The sequence below is a fragment of the Gobio gobio genome, assembly GCF_949357685.1.
Source record: "Gobio gobio genome assembly, chromosome: 12".
In the NCBI taxonomy this organism is placed as follows: domain Eukaryota; kingdom Metazoa; phylum Chordata; class Actinopteri; order Cypriniformes; family Gobionidae; genus Gobio; species Gobio gobio.
The window spans coordinates 43,150,538-43,173,456 of NC_137105.1; the positions used below are offsets into that span (position 1 = coordinate 43,150,538).

At 37.5% G+C, this 22,919-nt stretch overlaps 1 protein-coding gene across 4 annotated transcripts in view; it reads left to right on the forward strand.

Annotated features, from left to right (window-relative positions):
* The window catches only part of rtn1b (reticulon 1b), a 57,494-nt gene extending 37,509 nt beyond the window's left edge, over positions 1-19,985 (forward strand). The window contains exons 1-7 of one of the 4 annotated variants that reach the window (XM_079831387.1): positions 1,624-1,836; positions 13,327-13,534; positions 15,412-15,550; positions 16,594-16,663; positions 16,789-16,835; positions 16,937-16,995; positions 18,927-19,985. In XM_079831387.1, coding sequence (XP_079687513.1) covers positions 1,764-1,836; positions 13,327-13,534; positions 15,412-15,550; positions 16,594-16,663; positions 16,789-16,835; positions 16,937-16,995; positions 18,927-18,969 — 639 coding nt within the window. In that variant the 5' untranslated portion in view covers positions 1,624-1,763 and the 3' untranslated portion in view covers positions 18,970-19,985. Of the gene's footprint in view, positions 1-1,623; positions 1,846-13,326; positions 13,535-15,411; positions 15,551-16,593; positions 16,664-16,788; positions 16,836-16,936; positions 16,996-18,926 lie in introns of those variants that run through there. The other 3 variants (XM_079831388.1, XM_079831386.1, XM_079831385.1) reach the window with 3 other exon arrangements.
* The last annotated feature ends 2,934 nt before the right edge of the window (positions 19,986-22,919 follow it).

A 22,919-nucleotide genomic window follows, 5' to 3' on the forward strand; every position in this document is an offset into this window, starting at 1 on the left:
GAGCACAGAACGCTACAGATCTTCCTCATAGGGAAGGAAGCCATATCGAATCACGAAAGGAAGCCGGTCCAACGCTTGGTGCCCCGTATGTTTGAGCAAAATATGTACTCTGCTGGATGACAGCCAACACTTCAAGCTTGAAACTTTGTTGTGACAGTTAAATTGCATATGTGACGAACTCACAACACTTGGAAGATGAATCTAACGCCATTGAATCAGACCGGATCAAAGCACTGATGTCGGTGCTGTACCTAAATATGCTTATTTGCTCAGCATAGTTTTTAAATTCAATTTTAATGATCTGATAACACTGAACCCAATCGCGATTTCAGCTTAACTTCAGTTCAACATGAAGCCCCGATTAATTGGGTGCATGTTGCTTTAAAACCCGTGTTAATTTTCCTTGCATTCGTAGGGAGAATGATAGAGTCAAAATATGCTGTGCATATCTGTTCTGTTTCAGTTTTATAACAAAATACTATCTATAGCGGTAACCGGTGTCATGCGAATCATTTACGAGCACTATGGGCACAAACGAGTCACAACGAGAGATCACGTTGCACGAGCAGACCGGCAAACACCTGTGCGCGTCTCACACGATGCATGTGTGTGCTCTATACAGACATGCTTGCGACAAAGTTGAAAAAAAAATAATATACTACACCCAATCGGCATCGGAATGCATAACCATATGCATATCACTGTGATAAATGCTGATGTAGTGATGTCGCCAGAATGGTGATGAAACCACAGCCGTGTCTTTGATAACATGCCCAGATAGTCCTCATGAAGCGATTGATCTGAGTCTGACGTGAGACTTGCTCTTGTTAGTGAAGCACTCGCGTCTGTTACTGCGGTAACCCATTGAACAGATGAAATGCTGACATGGACTTAGAACGCCACTGTAAACACATTATTAGTTATCGTAGGACCAGCGATCGACCACTACGGAACGCCCGGATCGTCAAGTGAATGGGAGCGTCAGCATCTGCGAACTCAGACATGAGTAAGTACCGATCTTTTATACCCAGGTATTTAGCATGTGATTGGATAGATAAAATTAAAGTGACATGACAATTAAGTCTTCCTGGCAGAACTTACGCTAAAGCTTCCATTTATCTTGATTTCCTTTTAAAGGCACAATGAAATCAAAATTGACAATTCTTTTTTTATGGAATATTGCAGTATTTATTGTAAATGATTTATCCATTTACATTATGCCCTCATAATCTTAAATCAAAAAAACTTCTCCTCCCTCTTGTAACAAAATGTTTCTCTGATGATGCGTTTACTGGCATGAGGGCGGGACAACCTGTCACTCACATGAGATCACAGCAATAGCAAACCACAATGATCCAGTCAATTTCCGATGGACAAATCAAATCTTTTTTGAAAAGCCATATTTCCCATATGCAGTCCTATAAGAAAGAAAAGGCTATCGCAACTTCCATTTTATGCCGACTTTAAAGGTGTCAATCATCATGCTTTGCCCCTCCCCCAAATGTCTGCCTTCAACAAAATCAGTTCCTCCACCAGTGGGCAGCACTATCACCATAAACTCCCAGTCCTCCTCTCCTCCATCCCTGCCTCCCCTCCCCTCTCTGTCTCCTCCTCCTATGGGTCATTCATGCACTGGTGTGAACCGGTGAGCAAGAGAGAAACAGAGAGAGGGATAACAACAGATTCGGAGCGAGGAGCGGAGAGGCTGTAGCAGTAGCGTTAGCAGAAAGCGTTTCGCAGTCCTTCCCCTCACCCAGCCTAGCATGCAGGCCAGCACCATGGCAGCCGCAGACTCGACCAAGACTGAAGGTTTCTGGAGCAACTGGAAGTGCCAGGGTACTGTGAGTGCGTGTGGAGGATGGGGTTCTGGGGGTGCACGGGATGCAAGGATGCATGTGCATGTCTGGACAGAAAGCGGATGATTTATTAGGGCTGGTGGATTCTTTTTGGGGGAGGGAGGTGCATGTGGGATTCTGGAAGATGCTCAGACACACTTTCACGTTTTGTCCGCATCGAGGCCACCACCATATGTGCGGCAGACCGGTGGGGTTTGAGACAGCTGGGCACGCCCTTCTTCTCCCCCCTCCTTATTTAGTGGCTCCATACCAAATTCATATACTCTGGGTGTGTTTGATTAGAATGAATTGCCCGTGATGTGCATGAATGCCTCATTTGGAGGTCAGATGGGTATTTGGATGCGGATAGTTCCATAAAGAGCTGTTAAATGCTTTGTGTATTTTTTTTTGCATTTGGCTGATCTTGTGTTGATCATAAAGGCCTTCAGGCTGCATAGGGAGCCTGAAAGCGAAATAAGGAAAAGAAGAAAGAGAGAGGTATAGGGTGTGGCTACCTGAATGTATAGCTCGTGGTGGTTGCCTAAATGTAAAACCTTCTATGTATACTGAAAATTGCTTGTTCTGTACAAGAATAGTAAACATATGCAGGTGTTTTATGTGTATATTAAAAGTGAGTTATTGCTGCCATTCATTCACTATCCTCTGGAAGACAACTATGCATCCATCCCTTTAATCAATCCAATACCTAGACTATCACATTAGAGAGACTCTAACGTGAGGAAAAAACTAGAACAATTTAAGAGGGAGGGTTTCTCTGGTAGTGGCTATTTATACATTGAGCATTTCGCATCGCTGACAGTTCAAGGGCTTATCAACACAAATAGGTCTATTCTGATGAATATTTTACTTTTTTTATGATAGTATCTAAGTATTAATGGCATTCAGTCTTGTCTTTGAATTTGACTTAGTTTTTTGACTCACTTTAAAATAAGGTTGAATTGAATGTTAGGTATCATGAACTAACAATTACAGCATTCATTAATGTAGCTCAATGTTCATTTATGAAAGTATTAGTGTATGTAGAAATGAACATTTGGATTAATACACAATATAAAAGTATTTTTCATTGCTAGTTTATGAAACCTAATGCATTAACGAATGTTATTGAATTTAACTTTATAGTAAAGTGATTGCAAACTCTATCTATCTATCTATCTATCTATCTATCTATCTATCTATCTATCTATCTATCTATCTATCTATCTATCTATCTATCTATCTATCTATCTATCTATCTATCTATCTATCTATCTATCTATCTATCTATCTATCTATCTATCTATCTATCTATCTATCTATCTGCATGCGTCAGCACAGGGTCTTGCCGTTTCTTTCTATGGTCCTGCCTGTTCACTCGGGATTGCTAATATTCAGGTATTGATTCAATGCTATAAAGACAAACCGCAGCAAAGGTGCATGCTTCTCTTACGTCAGCAGTTTCTGTTTCGTCTCACAGTCTTCTCCCAAGTATGCAGTTTAGTCCAAACTGTGGCATGAGAGGCCACATTGGCTGTTACCGCCTTGATGGTCATTTGGTACTAGTCCAAAATGATCTCTGCCAGTTCTTCAATTAACTGTGAATCATAAAACAGATTTGATCACTTGACACTGCCAAATGTGTTAGATAGCACTATTCTTATTAATAAAAACGTAGAACCCTATCTACTGGATCAGATACGATTGGAATGTTTTCATACATCCGCAAACTCAAACCCTCTAGTGTTTCAGTTCAGTCAAATTAATTGATCTCTGATTAAGAATTTATAGTGCTGCTCTGGAAATATCAAGCTTATAATTCAAGATGGGGTAAACACTAGTGGTTATTTAAAAGAGGATATAAGAGGCATTTGTCAGCCAGGTTTAGCACAGTGTCATATGATCTTAAAGATCCTGGAACCATATCCTCTTGTGATCAGAATATGATGTTGCAGGACATAGCAGCCATTTTTGTTAGGAGTCACTACAATGACAATGTTATGTAGGTCGAAGGTCTATTTTTGCGTATTCACCCCCCTTTTCAAACCTAATTTTGCTTGGTAAAATTACAAGGCGCATCAATGTGGTACTTACATTTGTGAAAGATGGTTTTTGTTGACTCTTAAGTTGTTTATGGGGGTCAGAAGATCCCATAATAATATAGAAGCTCATTGTCCAAGATATATGTGTTGTGCTTTGTCTCTTAGCAACACTGCTTAAAGTGATAATTCACTCAAATGAAAATTCTATCTTCATTTATTCACCCTTACGTCATTTCCAAACATGTATGGTTTTATTCTGTTGAACATAAAATAAGATATTTTGAAGAATGTTTCGACTGTTTTTGACTGTACAATTTCCAGTTGTATAGGCAAAAAAAAAAAAATTTCAAAACATCTTCTTTATGTTCTGCAGAAGAAAGAAAGTCCAGGTTTGGAACTTACATAAGGGCATGTAAATGATGACAATTTTCATTTTCATGTCCGTGTACAAAATGATGTGTACTTGTACACTTGTGGACTTGGTCGTTGAGTGCACATTTTTAAAGTCGGCATGAAACAGAAGTTGCAAAAGTCTTTTCTTCCCTTTTGTGACGTTTATCTGAGTGAAACAGCTTCTCAAACAAGAAACAATTGTAGGGTGGGACTTGATTTTGTCTATTGGGAATTGATTGGATGGTTGAATCATTGAGGTGTCATGTGAGTGACAGGTTGTCACGTCCCCATGCCAGTGAACATCCTCAGAGAAGAGATGTCGCTGAGAGAGGGAGAGGAAGTTATTTTGATTAAAGACTAAGGGCACATAAATAAAAAAAATTATAACTGCAATATTCAATTAAAAAAACAAGAATTGTCTATTTTTATTTCATGGTGACTTTTAAGTCCACCATTTTAGGTTTCAGAAGGAGCTCAAGAGTGCCGCCTTTGAGCCCTCAATGTTTAAGGCAGGATGCTACCCAATAAGCTATATGCATTATGGGCCCTATTTCAACTATCTGAATGCATGGTCTGAAGCGCATGGCGCAGGTGCATTTAGGGTGTGTCCGAATCCACTTTTGCTAGTTTTACGACGTAAAAAAACTGTTGGTGCGCCATGCGCATGTTCTGAAAGTTTTGTCCCTAGTCTCTTGATGAGTCATGGGTGTGTTTTGGGCAAAATGTGCATTAAACCAATCAGAGTCTCATCTCCCATTCCCTTTAAAAGACAGTTGCGCTCTCGCCATCACGGATTCGCTATTTACCTGGTGGAATTTGCAAGCAGAAAGACTGAACGCTTCTCCAGAGAGGAATCCTTTTATTTTTAATATTTAAAAATGTTTGTGCTGCTGCGCGTCCCTGTGTGTGTAATAAGCAGAGAGCACGTGCACTGTGCAACCGCCTATAGGTGCATATTACTATTGCGCCCTTTAAATAGCACAAAAAAACACTGCGCTATTGAGTTTAGACCAGGTTTTTGTTGGTCCACGGCGCATCGTTTTCAGTTGCCTCAAAATAGCAATGCGCCTGAACACACCTAGTTTTCAGACCAGCGCGCCCATGGGCGAACAGATGGACGCGAGTGCATTTGCTATTTAAACAACGTGGCACTGGACAAGAAAATGATAACTGCGTCAGGCTGAAACTAGCAAAAAACACTTACCTGGTGTCGCATTGTGCGCAATGTCAGCAAAGTGGATTTGGTGGAGGACCGCAAGGGCTTAAAGCACTATTTGGGACAGAACCTTATACAGAGTTTTATCATACTATCCAGCATATGCTTAAGCAAGAATATTTATATTAAACTCTAAGTTTGCTTAATATCTCAAGTATTACAATTGTAAGAGTATACATATGCCCTATAGACTTATACTGTCCCATATAGGGCAGTAAGATGAACCAGTCTGAGGAGTGATTAAACAGAGCCATTAATTACTGCAGACTTTTGAATCTCTTTCTGTCTCATTGTGGCATCCGTTGTTTCCTTCACTGTGTTACCAAAAGTGTTTTTTTATGTTTATCTGGAGGCTGTTTGGGATGTCACACCATGTGACGCTTCTTTAAAAGAGGTTTCGTTATTGCTAGCAGAGAAATGTTGTTTGCCTGGTGTCTTTCTGCATCTCTTTGTCCCATGCCAAGATTGCGGTCATCCAGATTAGTGTCTAGTGTGTAATATTGTTAGTCATAGGCTGTCTGAAGTGATCTCTTTGTTGTAAGAGTATGATCCACTGATGTCAGATGCAGGCTGTCTCTACAATGGAGCATGCAATCTAATCTGCATTCAGGCTTGCAATATATAACCACATAACATAAGTCATAAAGTGTTTGTGTTAAACAGCATTCTCTTGTGTGTAGTCCTATTTTTGATAACTTATACAAGGACGGTTTGTTAGAACCTGTGGTTTAATTTGGATCACACCTTTTTTTTTAAGATTTACAATTTAACTTCAGCAAATTGAATTGAATAGTCCTTACCTAATTTAATTGAATAACTGAAAAATCATTAATCAATTATTCAGTTAAATTATGTAAGGATTATTCAATTCAATTTGATGGAATTTTACGTTACACTTTATTTTAAGGTGTTATTGTTACAGTGTAATTATATATTTAAGTACTGGGTAATAATAATTAACTACATGTACTTACTATAGGGTTAGGGTAGGATTAGGGTTTGGTTGAGGGTTAGTTGTGTTTATGTATTTACTGTTATTACTATGGTAAGTACATGTAACGTGTAACAAGGACACTGTAAAATAAAGAATTTGAGTATTAATTAAATTTTGAGTATTATTTTTAAATATTATTATTAAAAATCTTTAAAAAAGGCTTAACATTTTTTGTAGTTGGATTTAGATTACTGTCCTTCTACATTTCAAACTTAATTTTAGGGGATGAAGGTCACATATTTCTCATAAAGTTCCTGTAAGTGTTTTCAGCCATATCCATCTTTTAATTCCAACACTGAAAAAAAAATTAAAGATGTCATGAACTGGCTTTTAAAAAAATTTTATACAGTTCAACTTGTGACATTTTTGAATAACTAATAGGCTATTTTCTACCCTGGTTTTGAGGCTCTCTCCTGGAACGCTCAGTTTTTATGGGTGTGCCGCACTGAAGATTTGGAAGTAAACGCCCACGGTTAGGATTGGATAAGATTTGCATATTTAATGAGCTTCAGCTCCTCTGTCAGTACATGTGGGAATTGTTTTGAAAGTGTGTGGGAAAATGGCAACCGGAATGATCATTCGCCCACAGGACTCGCAAAATATGTTTATCAAACAAACACAATAATTTAACTCTCATCCACCCGCGATTGATTGGAATGTTATTTTTTCATTACTTGGCCTGCCCGATCGGTGGATATAACCGTGAATTGCACACACACACACACACACACACACACACACACACGCACGCCTCACTGCAGAGTCAGACAAATAAGCATGTTCAAAACTTCCGCAATTGTATTTTTCCTTAAAATATCAAGTCAAGAGAGTGAACAACGCACATCAAGAAAGGAATGTTATTTCACTATTTAAGATAGCCCGTCGGCAGGCCGGACTTACGTTTTGGTAGCCCGTCTGGAAAACACATAGCCCCGGGACGTTGGGCTTTGCGAGCCCTGGCCCATACATGTCCGAGTCTGATCCCGAATCGCATTGAACAAACAGCACCTCAAAGCCTTTGACAGCGTGATAAGTTATGTTCAGTTAGACACGTACACATAATCAATAGATATCAAACGATCTTTAACAATGCAATACTATCACATATAAAACACATTTTTACTCACATTAGTGTGTTGCTTAATTCATTCATGTAATCTCATCCTGTCTACAAATCCAGTCTCTTGTTTACAAACGAATCCGTGGTGAAATGAAGGAACAAACGCTCAATGTCTTACCCACGTGAGCTGGATATTCATTAAAAATAAAGTTCATTCATGCATTCATAATATTGGAATCCGAATTAAGCTTATGCGGTATGTTTACTGCTTAGAAGTTCGATCCAATTTGGCTCTATGTAGTCCTATGTCATGTCAAGCACGAGTCGGTGGATGGGGCTACAGAATCAGGCGTTGGTCTTCTTCTTTTAAGGCGGTGTTTCACCACACGATGACGTCAAGGTATGGCATATTCTGAAATCGATCGTTTCCTGGGCCTGGTGACTATAAAAGCAAATCTTCTTAACAAAGAAGTTTTCAGCTAGGAAACTTACAGGATATTCTTATATTACCATGACCTTTTATATATCAAAAGTTCAAGGGAAAGTTGATTTCTCAATTCAGGACCCCTTTAAATCTCTCTGTCCTGTTTAGATATTAAATTGTTAAAATGTTTATATATTAAATATCCTGTATTTAATATCTAAACATTTTAAATCAAAATGTACTTAAGAAGCTAAATGTAATTTATTCAATACATTTAATAGATTTCTTCTCATATTTTTTATATATTTATTTTGATTTTATTTGTCTTTTCTCAGCAAAATACCTAAACATAATTAAGATTAAGTTACTTGAGAAGCGAAACCGGGTAAGAGATTATGTAATTTAACTTTTACCACACTATCAAATAATAATGTTTAAACAGTCATTTTTTCCCTGTAAAATTACAATGAAACAATATAAATTTACTTGAGAAGCAAAATTGAGTAAGATATTAAGATTAGTTTTAAGCATACACCCTGATTAAATTTACACGTCTTTATGGTTAAAATGTAAATTTGCCAATGCTGTTTACTGGGTGTATTCTCTGAAAACAAGTCTTAATATTGTATATACTGCACAGCAATGAAAAAAAAGGGGGAAAAAAAACAGATTTTCAGTGCAGTCACACAGCAATAGCTATATTTAGCCATTCTTGCCCCCAAGGACCAGACTGTTGTTAGCTGTTGTCCTTTAGCTGGATAAAAAGCAAAGGTCTTGCACGAACGAGGGCCATGTTGTTGTCAGCAATGGGCTGTTTCAGCAAGAGGGTCTTTGCTTGTGTGTCTGTCATGTTTCCTCCTGTTCCCCTCCCCCATCATTTCATCAGCACCTTATTACTCTGTCTGGCAGGCAGCGCTCTGTGAGACGAGGGGGGGGGGCAGCTCCATCGCTATGGCAACTGCATCCTTGCTCACTCCACTGCACCCATCTCTCCAGTTTCCGTGGCGACCGCGCTCCCTTCATCTCAGAGCTCAACTGCCAACTTCATGCTGACACATTTTTATACAGAACTCACCGTAATGACCCCATAAACAAGCATGTGTCGCTGCATGTTGGGAAAGAGTGGGCGTAATTGAGCAAGTGTCCTATTGTTTGTTGATTTCTACCTGAAAATAAATTGAGCGGAAATACACGGCGTTGGTTTAATCAAGACCTATGTTTCTTATTCCATTCTGATACATAAAATAGGGCTGAATATTGATCATTAACTATAATGAGCTGTAGAATTATATGCTTATGAATTATACATGACGCAGGAGGCCGTGTATATTGCATAAAGAGGTGTCCGCCACACCTTAATAACACAAACAAAGAATCCCACTGAGCATGATGCTGTTGTGAAGATCCGTAGAGCTAGTTTAGGAGAAGCTCTAACTTCGCACAGCCCAAAATAATGCTCTAGTTTTCCAGCTCTGGCACTGAGGATGACAGGCACCCATCCAGGGAAATGATCACAGGACTCTGTCTAGACCTTGAAGCTCACTATACCTGTGATTAGAGCGAACTGCTCATTAGGTTGTAATTGTAAAGTAGATAAGCTGCTTAATTTTTAATCTCTTGTGTTCAGTCTTGCTTCATCTTAAATTGGATGTAAAACAAAGGTCAGTGAGGAGAGCTTTGGAGTGGGTGTGGTAAATCAGTGGATTGATGCTATGTGACTATAAAGCAGGTTGTTTACAGAATCCTTTGCCACACTTTTTTTATTGGCATGAAAATGACAATGTAACCCTGGACCACAAAACCAGTCATAAGGGTCAATCATATGAAAGCTGAAAAAATACATTGATGTTTGGTTTGTTAGGATAGGACAATATCTGGCCAAGATACAGCTATTTGAAAATCTGGAATCTGAGGGTGCAAAAATATTGAGAAAATCGCCTTTAAAGTTGTCCAAATAAAGTCCTTAGCAATGCATATTACTACTAATAATACATTTTTATATATATATTTACAATAGGAAATTTACGAAATATCTTCATGGAACATCTTTACTTAATATCCTAATGATTTTTGGCATAAAAGAAAAATCGATAATTTTGACCCATACAATATATTGTTGGCTATTGCCACAAATATACCCGTGCGACTTATGACTGGTTTTGTGGTCCATGGTCACATATGGCAAATCAATGAAACCCCATATTACCACATATCAATGTTTATACCAGTGTGTATATATATACCAATGTGTATATGAGCAATATCACACGAGTAGCAGTGCAATATGGCTGTATATCAGCACGGCTTGCAGGCCGAGTGCCGTAGATCAAAGTGTGCTAATATATACGCTAAACAAATGGTAAAATAGACGCTATGTTTATATACGAGTCACATATTTGAGGTCTAAATAACTACATTCTTGCCTAAAAACTCCTGAACTATATTATTCTGTGACACTATAACAGTAGTATTTGTAAATAATATAGTGAATTTTCTGGACCGCCATGGCAATCGTCGCAAGTGGAGTGATACAGACGGTGAAACGGTACCAGTGCTGATACTGGGAGAATGTCCGACAGCTGGAAAAGGCTCTCAGCCAATTAGATTCAATAACCAAAAAAACGGTTGTATATTAATATATAATAAAATATGTTGTATGATAATATACTTCTCATCACCGCCACCCCATCCCTTAAATCGCCACCCTTTGCCAGGTTCCTTACTGGAGTGGGTGTGAGAGAGAGGAGAGGTGCTGAAACAATAAGGACTGGTGGCACCTGAATAAAATGAAGCCTCGTCATCATCGCTGTTAAAAGCCGAGTGCGCCTCTCCTCGAGACCACATGCGGTTACTATATATATATATATATATATATATATATACTCACACTATAATGCCAAAAGTATTGGGGCACCCCTCCAAATCATTGAATTCAAGTGTTCCAATCACTTCCAATTTAAAAAAAAAAAAAATCTTTTTCATAGAGACATCAGTAACTGTATTAGTATCAGTGATACTGGCCTTCATTCATAAAAAGATTAAACAAATAATACTGTCTAATACGTCCTTTACTACAAGCTAATTAAGCAATAATAATTGTCTTAATTACAATGAATATTAATGAAGAACTCACTATTTGTATATTAGCCTTTTGATATACGGTATTAACAATGTAGAGACTACAATATAGTAACTAATTAACTATAAACTAATAGTTTGTTAATGATTTGTAAGTACTTTATTATACTTATTATAAGATGTGGCTTAAGCTGTGTTGGGCAAAGTTACTTTTAAAAGTAATATGTTACACTATCATTATATTATATTATTATATAATACTTTACTAGTTACTTAAAAAAAGTTACTGATTGCATAACTTGCATTACTTGTAATGCGTTACCCCCAACATTGTTATTAAGCATAATTAGTACAGTTATTTCAGGTCATTGGGCTGCATTAAAACCCTGCTTTTTAAACGATCATTATCATGTATACAGTTCACCATTCACACATTCTGCTTCAGACAATATAACTTTACATTAATTATAGCGTTACCGTCACATTTGCTCTAGGAGATTAAATATGGACACATATGTAGTATATATCACATATAACATTTGAATAGAGGCACCACGCAGAGCCAGATTTGTGCACCTGGTTCCAGTCTGTTGTCATGGCCACCGTGCTGTCACTTAGCCAGAATTTTGTGTTTCAGAGAATTTGTGCCGAAAATGCCACAGAGACAGTTAGGGACATGGAAAGACATTGCTCTGACAGTAACTGATAAAAAAAAAAAACCTTGACTACTTTCATAATGAATTTGAAAACATTTATAAATAACATGAGAAAAATGGGATTAAAGAAATATTACAGGTTCAATACAAGTTGAGCTCAATCAACATTTGTGGTATAATGCTGAAAATATAGTAATAATAATTTTGACATCCCTCGTCTTTAAAAGAAAAAAAATTGAGGTTACAGTGAGATGCTTGCAATGACATTCCTTTTCAAGGATTTAACAACAGAAATGTGAAGCTTATAATATTATAATTCTCTTACATATTTTTTTGTTGTTGTTGTTGATAAAACTGCATTATTTGTGACCTAGAAAATCTAGACGCACCCTAGCGGCAGCAAATGTAATTTGGAGTCAGGGTAGTCTAGCAACTCTCCATTGGCGTGTGAGCTGGAAAAACCAAACTCTAGTCAGGCCAATCACATCGTGTATAGAGTCTGTGGGCGGGCTTAACATAATGACGTCACAGTTGCGACAGTTCTGCTACTTGTAAACAAATAAGCTGGCGAACAGCGGTCTTTCGAATCGGCCGCGACTCTGGAAGACTTGGAGTTAAGCTTTCCTTTGAGAAAAGAACAAGGAACGGCACTGAAGTCATTCTTAAGAAAGGAAGATTTGTTAGGAGTTTTGCCGACCGGATACGGCGAAAGTTTAATCTATCAACTAGCTCCACTTCACCTGTGCTATTCTATTGGGTGCAGAGGGAATTTGAAATATAACTGTTTATCCCACCCCTCGGATTGAGCCCTGCCAATGGTGTGTTCCCACACCCAACATCTTGATGTGGGTCTGGCTTGTCAGGCTACATTATTTGACCTGTAAAGTTACATTACAGGTCAAACATTATAACTTAAATTAAATGTAATAAAGTACAATTTAACCACAAAGAACTTTCTTGGTACCTACATCAACATTTTAAATCTTACTTCATCCAAAAACAAAAATTGTGTCATCATTTACTCACGCTTCATGTCATTCCAAAACGGTATGACTTCCTTTCATCAGGGAAACATAACAAAAGAGGGAACATTTTTTTGTCCATAAAATGGAAGTCAGTGGTCACCAAAGCTGTTTCTTTACCAACATTCTTCAAAATATCTTCTTTTGTGCTCCCCTGAAGAAAGAAAGTCATACAGGTTTGGAACGACATGAGGGTGAGTAAATGATGACCGAAATGTAATTTTTGGGTGAACTTTAATCTCCTCTGCTCCCGTAGCCTTATGGGATAGTGAATTGTTCACTTGTTTCACACTTCTGAAGCAGATGCAGTATTGCATATTGTGAAGCAGGGACATACACATATTTGGACACAGGCCTTCTGTCTCATTCTGCAGACTGAATCCAGGCCTTTTTAAAGTACTCCCCTGTTTGTGTTATCATGTTTAATGGTGTTATCACTGACTCAGCGCTGATGCAGAGTGATTCACTGGTCGTTACATCACCGTAGGTCTTAAATGCTGATCAATGACAATCAGATTTGTGGCATACTGTAAACCACCACCACCAATCCCAAATGTACATGATTTTGACCCTACCTGAACTTCTTTCTCTCTCTGTCTCCCTATCCAGCGATGGAGTTGCTGTACTGGCGTAACCTGAAGCAGAGTGGGCTGGTGTTTGGCAGTTTTCTGCTGCTGCTTTTCTCCCTGACGCAGTTCAGCGTGGTCAGCGTGGTGGCCTATCTGGCCCTGGCTGCCCTCTCCGCCACCATCAGCTTCAGAGTCTACAAGTCCGTGCTGCAGGCCGTGCAGAAAACAGATGAGGGACATCCCTTCAAGTAAGCTGTGTGTGTGTGTGGTCCTGGTAAACCCTATGTTATGGGGACAAAATGTCCCCACAAAGATGGCAATATCTGAAATCCTTGTCCTTGTTGGGACATTTTTGGTTCAAATGAGGAAACAATTTAGGAATCATATCAAGTGATGTTTTTTGAAAATGAAAAAATGCAGAAAGTCTTCTGTGATGGGTTGGTTTAGGGTTCTGAATATATAGTTAGTACAGTATTAAAATTATTTGCTGCGTCCCAATTCGCATACTTTCCGTCCAAAATAGTATTCGAAAATAGAATTAGTATGTCCCATATCATAGTATGTTGAAAAGAGCATTCCAAAGAGACCCGGATGGTCTACTATTTCCGGTCAGAATTCGAAGTGCAGATCTACGCGCACTCTAACGGCTGATATTTACATTTACATTTATGCATTTGGCAGACGCTTTTATCCAAAGCGACTTACATTGCATTCAAGGTACACATTTTTTACATTTTGTTTGCTTTCCCTGGGAATCGAACTCATGACCTTGGCATTGCTAGCGCCATTGCTCTATTGTTTGAGCTACAGGAAAGCCTTGATATTGCCCACAACCCATTGCGAGTTGGATTCGATTAGAACTACAAATGCAAATAAAAAGTGTTAAAAAACTACAAACATGACTGATGTGCGAGTCCATTGTTAAGCAGAGAGGTTTAGATAAAGGGGTTTTGAGTGAATTATCAGTATCTAACCTGACTAAAAGATATTTATTCAATGTTATCCACATTATATTTCACCTACAGCACCATTGAGAACTTTTGTAATGATATGTTTGGTCATTAACTTTTAAATGCATCATTATATTTAAACTGCAAACACATGAGGAGAGTCTCTGCATTAAAGACTCATGAATGATAGATCAACGTGTTCCATTTCCCTCCGATATGGTAGGAAATTAAATTGATGTGGAGGATTTTAACTGTGACGATAGCCTGACGTCGTCATACTCAGTTCTAGTCAGAATATGAGTCTGATACTGCTCCATTGGGCTGTGATTATGGGGCCGTGTTTCAACCGAACCAGGAAAGAAAATGCCTCTGCACTCAATTGGATAGACCTACAACCAATCAGAGCAGCGGAGCAACGCATAGTTGTAAACAAAACTCGACTACACGCACGCTGGAAGAAGAAGTAGAACAAGAAGATGAGTGTAAACGATCTTTGCCGGTGTTGTAAAAAAGAATTTAAGGATACACGGAGTACTTACCAACACGATCATCATTTTTGAGAGAAATAGAGTAAAGTTCTCTGCTTAGGATTAAAACCAATTCAACCCAAACGCTCTTTGGTGACGTGTTTGATTACGTTACTGTTTATCATCTGTCCATCATCGTATAAAGCCCGCCCTGACAATTTGATTGGTCCGAACAGCTCTGGTTCGAGCATAGTTGCTCCACAACGGATCAAGTCCAGACCGAACTTCCTGACCTCAAATGTTGTGGGCGGGGCTAAGTTCGGCTGGCATCCAGGCTACTGTGACGATGATTGACAGGGCAGTTTAAACGGTGACGGGATGCAAATAACTAAGCGACAGAGTAGATGACGAAGTAGTATATCCCAAAGCTTTCATACTCTTCTGCTACATACTCCAAAGTATGTACTTTTTCTTCACAAAAAGAGTACATACTTTTAGGTCGTAGTATAAGTAGGCGAATTGGGACACAGCAATTGTGTCTATGGAGTGTGTGTGTGTGTGTGTGTGTGTGTGTGTGTGTGTGTGTGTGTGTGTGTGTGTGTGTGTGTGTGTGTGTGTGTGTGTGTGTGTGTGTGTGTGTGTGTGTGTGTGTGTGTCAATCAATGCCAAACATTGAGTTACTAACAATGCTTTTATTACTGGATGCAGAACTTATCTGGATGTGGAGATGTCACTTTCCCATGATCAGATGCAGAAGTATGCTGAAAACGTCCAGTATTATATCAACAGCTCACTGAAAGAACTGCGCAGACTGTTCCTGGTGCAGGATCTGGTGGACTCACTAAAGGTGAACATCCGTTCAATTTAATATGCACCAGGTCATCCCCTTCAAATCACAGGTTTCGATAGACCTTTGACTTTTTTTCTTGAATTGATACTTGATAGGAAAATACAGAAATGATCTGAGGTGATCAGGTAAATACTTTTTTATAAACAGGCCGTACACTACCGTTCAAAAGTCTCTTATGCTCACTTATTTGAATCAAAATAATAATAAATACAGCAAAAACAGTAATATTGTGAAATGTTTGTATAAAATAAAATAAATGTTTACTATTTGAATATATTTTAAAATGTAACTTATTTCTGTGATGGCAGAGCTGAATTACTACAGCCTTCAGTGTCACATGATCCTTCAGAAATCATTTGAATATGCTTATTTGCTGTTTAAGAAACATTTCTTATTATCATCAATGTTGAAAACTATGGAGCCCCTAAAGGGACATGAGGATGGAAAATAAATATGATATGGGAGGTAGAAATACATTTCAAAGCTTCTGAATTCCCACTCAAAACTTTTGAGTTTTGTTTCTCGGGGGAGCGTAAACGTTTTGCGAGGGCATTGACATGTAATTTTTCTTCCCAACTCATAAAAAATATATATATATATATATATATATATATATATATATATATATATATATATATATATATATATATATATATATATATATATATATATATATATATATATATATATATATATATATATATATATATATATATATATATATATATATTACTTTATTCACAAAAAAACATATTACTGACCCCAAACTTTTATGAAACAGAAATGTGCATTTCAGGAATATTCAGTTTACATTTTCAAGTTAGAAGGAACAATATTTTGTATAAGTAAATCAAAAGTTAGTTTATAGGACATTAGAGCAGTTTTTTAACTTATTGGTTTATTCTTGCTATATTTGATTGTCAGTGACTTCTACAATGCTTTAGTTCAGCTTGTCACAATACTGCCACATAAATACATCATAAACCATGTGATGTGTGTGTGTGTGTGTGTTAACTGCTAGTGGTTTTGTTTGCCTCAAGTTTGCAGTGCTGATGTGGTTGCTGACCTATGTGGGAGCCCTCTTCAATGGTCTCACTCTTCTTATTATGGGTGAGCAGTTTTTTCAGTTCCATATGTATTTGTAATTTGAAATATGGATGAATGTATGCTTTTTGATGACGAATGCATTTACTCATCATGCACTCTTCTGTCTTTTAACATTTACCTTGCTTCAGTGGTGGTGTCCATGTTCTCGATGCCTGTGGTCTACGAGAAATACCAGGTCAGAGGGGCACTTTTGTCACCATGACTACAGCATCATGTATAATTCATAAGCGCCATGACTGCAATGACTCACTTTTTTAAATCTTTCTCTGTCTCTAGGCACAGATTGATCAGTATCTGGACCTAATAAGGACCCAAGTCAACTCTGTGGTCGGAAAGTAAGTACTCCCTTTAAACATTATAATATCAATTTAACAGTTTATCAATCAGTTAAGCGCATTAACAATATTTCACGTAATCAAGGTGTTTTTCTATCATCTTTTGGCTAGCGTTACATTATATGATCATCTATGTGACACACATACGTAGTCTCCATTGACTTTGTATTGCGTGAAGCGGCCTCCTTGTCATTTTTGACTTATAACAAAAAATAGAACAATGTCTAAAAGCTGATATGTGACAAGGTGTACAGCAAACAAGGCCTAAATACGCTGTAACGTGCTGATCTAACCGCGGGAAAACACGGCGCTGTTGTGCTTCTTCAGGCTCACGCAACAACGCTTCGGGCGGTTCAATCAAAGAATAGCGCACATTTATGCCAGGCAATTGTTTATGAAATAATGCTGATGAATAATGACAATGTTTACTTTACGGTGTTTATATAGTAATATGTTTTAGACAGTTGTAACAAAGCATATTTTATCTCCCTCATCTGAACTTGAAAGAGCAGCCTGCAACTACAATAGTAAGGCGCAGGCATTTCAAAATAAGAGTCACTGTGTATTTCAAGCTTGTTTATAATTAAAAGTCAAGCATTATATATACGTTTTTGGTTACACAAACTGTATTTAATTTCATTCCCATTTAATTCATAGTCAGGAGGAAAGACTAAGAACGGTTTTTGACACATAGTATTTAATAACTATCAGGGTTATAATAGTTAAAGCTGCTGTCCGGAACTTTTTTGTGTGTTAGTTTGGTAACTTTATTCAATTTCTGTATATTTCCTACCTGTTAGACAGGTATGAAGGCCACAGGTAGATATGACATTTATTATGGGTTTATGTGAGGATTGTTTTAAGTTCACTTAAATTAAAAGTTGTTATATTTTGAAGCCTAATTAAAAAATGTATAGCTTTCAATTACACTGTAATGTTGAATGGCTATAATTAATGTTTAAAATTATGGGGGGAAATCAATTTCATAGAGACATCAGTAGCAGTATTAATATCAGTGATACTGGCCTTCATTCATAAAAAGATGCCATTAACAAGTATTTAAAATATACTGGCTTTATGTTTTTTTTCTACATTATTTTGGATATTAACTGTGAAATTATTACATTATAAAATATATTAAAACTTATGAAAACGTAAGTTATTTTAATCACGATTAATCACAGGGAAAAAATTGAATCGATTTACAGCACTAAATATAATATAATATTTGAATAAAGTCTCTACAAATGCTGCATTTGTTTGATCAAAAAAAGACAGTAATATTGTGATTATATTACTACAATTTATAAGTAGTTTTTTCTATTTTATTATATTTTAATTAGGGCTGTCAAACGATTAATCGCGATTAATCACATCCAAAATAAAAGTTTGTGTTTACATAATATATTTGTGTGTACTCTGTATAATTATTATGTATAAATACAAACACATTCATGTATATATTTAAGAAATATTTGCATATATATACTGTATATACATTTATATAATTTATATTATATATAAATATAAATAATTTAAATATAAATATAATACATTTTTCTTAAATATATACATGCTTGTGTGTATTTTTATATATAAATAATAATTATACACTGTACACACACATATATTATGTAAACACAAACTTTTATTTTGGATGAGATTAATCGCGATTAATCTTTTGACAGCCCTAATTTTAATACATTCTAATATGCTGATTTGGTGATCAGAAAACATTTCTGATATTTATGAATGTTGGAAACAGTTGTACTGCTTAATATTTTTGTGTTAGCATTTATTTAAAAACATTATAAGCTTACTGTCACTTTTGATCAATTTAATGCATCCTTGCTGAATAAATTTTTTATTGGCTTAAAATAAATCATACTGAATATATACAGTAATATAATTGTGTGTGTTTGATTGTACAGGATCCAGGAGAAGATTCCTGGGGCCAAACGAAAGGCTGAATGAATCGGCCCCACAGGGCCCCTTTGGAGGAGGTTCTGAGCCCCAGACTGACCCATTACAGGGAGTGCTGAATGATGAGAAAGGGTTCCTCTTTGTACACACACACACACACACACACACACACACACACACACACATCAGAAACAAATAAACATCACTGGAACTTAGTTCTACTTTGTACACATTGTGACGTCTAGAGCAATGACAAAGCTGTGCAGGAGAAGTCCCATCCTTGCCTTGTAACCATAGAAAAAAAGAAGGAAAAAAAAAAGCAAAGCGTGCTCTTTCTCAATTCAGGATCTAGTCAGAAGTACAACTACTTGATGAATTGTAGAAGTAACCATGAAACATATTATTCAAATCCGGCAAAAAGACTAGATGTGATTTTTTTTGTATGTGTTGCTCATAAAGTGCATGAAGTCAAGAGTCTTAAGTGCTGATGAATTCTCTTTTTATCCTTTAAGTTTATGTGCTTTCTCAGCAGTGCTGAAAATCTCTGTAGTATGTGAAGGATCTCTCCAGCTTTATTGCTCTCCAGTGACACTCTCTTCTTGAAAAAAGAAAAAAAAAAAAAAGCTTTTTTGCGTGTAGGGCATTGGGTGGGGCTTTTCCTCTTCCATCACTATATCTGTAAACATGATTAACATACAGTAATCGTCATTGTCAGCTAGACGCATGGATCTGCTGAGGTTCATGATATCTGGGCACAAACGCAACTATTTAGCAATGTTCTGATTAGATATGGTCAGCTCACTATAGCATTACAGTATGTTTCTTTTTCGTAGGACTTCACTACTGAGATTCATGTTTTTAGGTGCTGTCATTGATCTTTTTTTTTTCCCTGAAAATGATAAAACAAAAGAGAGGGAGGAGAAGGAAGCTTCAGTGAGTGATTGCCAGCTAGAATCTGTCAATCTTTGTACTGTTAAGTGTTGTTCATTCTTTTAGCCATTGACTCTTAACTATTTGCACTTAAGCTGTACTCAATACTGAATGCGAAAATAAATGTTCTTAAATGTACTTTCATGTTTCGTGGAGCATCTTTTATCTTTAAATATTGTCTTAACCAATCATGCCAATGACATTAAAGGGGTCATGAACTGGCTTTTTAATTTTTTTATACTGTTGTCTGAGGTCAGCTTATGACGTTTGCGTGGTTTTTACATTCAAAACCATCAAAATGAATAACTAATAGGCTATTTTCTACCCCGGTTTTGAGCCTCTCTCCTGGAACGCTCGGTTTTTATGGGCGTGCCACACTGAGAACTGAATGATTGGATAACAGTTTTGCATAGTAATGAGTTTCGGCTCCCCCGTCAGTACATGTGGGGAATTTTTTGAAAAACTTCCAATGTGGGGAAACGGCAACAGGAATGATTCGCCCACAGGGTTCGCAAAATGTCTTTATCAAACAAACACTATTATTTATCTCTCATCCACCCGCAATTAATATGAATGTTATTTTTTATTACTTGGCCCGCCCGATCGGTGGATATATCCGCATCACTAACACACACACACCTACACACACAAGCCAAGCAAGCACGTGCATCAGCGAAATTTCACTGCAGACGAATCAGCATGTTCAAAACTTCCGCAACATAATCAGTAGATATCAAACAATCTGTAACAATGTAATACTAACACATGTCAAAAAAACATGTTTTGCTCACATAAGTGTTGCACCATTCCTGTCGGATCCAATATAAAAGGCACAGCATTGTGTTTTAATCTCAATCTGTCTGCAAATCCAGTCTCGACCTGTGTCTTGTTTACAAATGATTCCGCGGTGAAATGAAGCGAACAATGTAAAAATGCAGAACGTTTTGTGTGATGGGTAGGTTTAGGAGAAGGGTTAGTGTAAGGGGAGAGAATATACAGTTTGTACAGTATAAAAACCATTACGTCTATGGAGAGTCCCCACACAGTGAAGTGTGTGTGTGTGTGTGTGTGTTTTTGTTTGTTTTTGGGATTTATGAGGACACAAATTTGTATAATGACATTGGTATTACACTGGTATTACAACGTTAACATGAAATATGAGGACATTTCATACGTCCTTATATTTAAAATAGCTTAAAAACATACTAAACAATGTTTTATTGAAAATGTAGAAATGCAGAATGTTTTCTGTGATGGATACACTATAAAAAGAAAAGGTTCTATATGACTCTAAAATTGGTTCTTGGCTCGTAATCATAGGGGAAACTTTTTAAGTGTTTTTTAAGTGTCTTCTTCAGCGGTTCTTTTGCTAAGATGCTATATAGCACCGCTACCATATACAGAACATGTTAAGATATGGTGCTATATAGCACCAAAAGTGGTTTCTCTATGATTACGACGAAGAACCTCTTTTAGTGCCATATAGAACCTTTTTTTTTTTTTAGAGTGTAGGTTTAGGGGTAGTGTAGGGAGATATAATGTACAGTTTGTACAGTATAAAAACCATTACGCCTATGGAATGTCCTCACTTAGCAAAACAAACCTGTGTGTGTGTGTGTGTGTGTGTGTGTGTGTGTGTGTGTGTGTGTGTGTGTGTGTGTGTGTGTGTGTGTGTGTGTGTGTGTGTGTGTGTGTGTGTGTGTGTGTGTGTGTGTGTGTGTGTGTGTGTGTGTGTGTGTGTGTGTGTGTGTGTGTGTGTGTGTGTGTGTGTGTGTGTGTGTGTGTGTGTGTGTGTGTGTGTGTGTGTGTGTGTGTGTGTGTGTGTGTTGACATGTTTTTCTATCCCGGTGGGGACTTAAACCTGAATGCACACAGACTCATGGGGACTCGTGTCACTGTGGGGACCTAAATTTAGGTGGGTACAAAAGCTTATAAATCATTCAGAGTTCTTTTGAAAATGTAAAAATGCATAAAGTGTTGTGTGATGGGTAGGTTTAGGGGTAGGGTTAGTGTAAGGGGATAGAATATACAGTTTGTATAAAAACCATTACGTCTATGGAGAGTCCCCAGAAAGTTTAACCTACATTGTGAGGACCAAATGTTCCCACAAAGATAGTAAAATGAAAACATTTTGACCATTCGGTTGGGCCCCACGAGGAAACTTATAAATCGTACCAAGTGATGTTTTTTGAAAATGTAAAAAGAAAACAAAATGTCTGAGATGGGTAGGTTTAGGGGATAGAATATACAGTATGTACAGTATAAAAACCACTCTGTCGATGGAAAGTCTATGTAAGGATATAAAAACAAGTTTGTGTGTGTGTGTGTGTGTGCGTATTCACGTATAGGCTATAGTCATACAGTTTCACAGTAGGACGCAGGGATTGAGCGGGCCATCCTCATTCAGGTCAGCCGTTAACACTGGGGAAAGTGCAAAACGTTTAAGAAGTGTTAAGAACATTAACAGGAAGTGGAGAAAACAATTGCATAGCCTCAGGAAGTGAAAAGTGTACCTGTCAGTGATGTTTGTTGTGTTACAGTACATGAATAATGAATGCTGATTTGAGATCATTCTCTTGAATAAGGAAGCTTCCCATCTGTCAGCGGGCAATGTTGGGTGTGCCCAGTGTACCTGTTGTCCAAATGCTACATTTTCGCTCCAGGGACAGGTGGGATGAACTTGGACAACAGCAGAATCTGTATCCGCTCTCAGGCATGACTTGCCACACACACACACATGTTTGTTTTTGTGAAATGTGAGGACATTCCATAGGCGTAATGGTTTTTATACTGTACAAACCGTATTTTCTATCCCCTTACACTGCCCCTGCCCCTAAACCTAACCCTCACAGGAGACTGTGCAGTTTACTTTCTGTGAAAAAATACTTGTTCTGTATGATTTATAAGCATTTTGAAAAGTGAGGACATGGGGAACGTCCTCATATTTCACCCTCTTTTTGTAATACCTGTGTCATACCCATGTCATTATACACATTTGTGTCCTGATATTTCACAAAAACATGCCCACACACACACACACACACACACACACACTGTTCACTGTGTGGGGA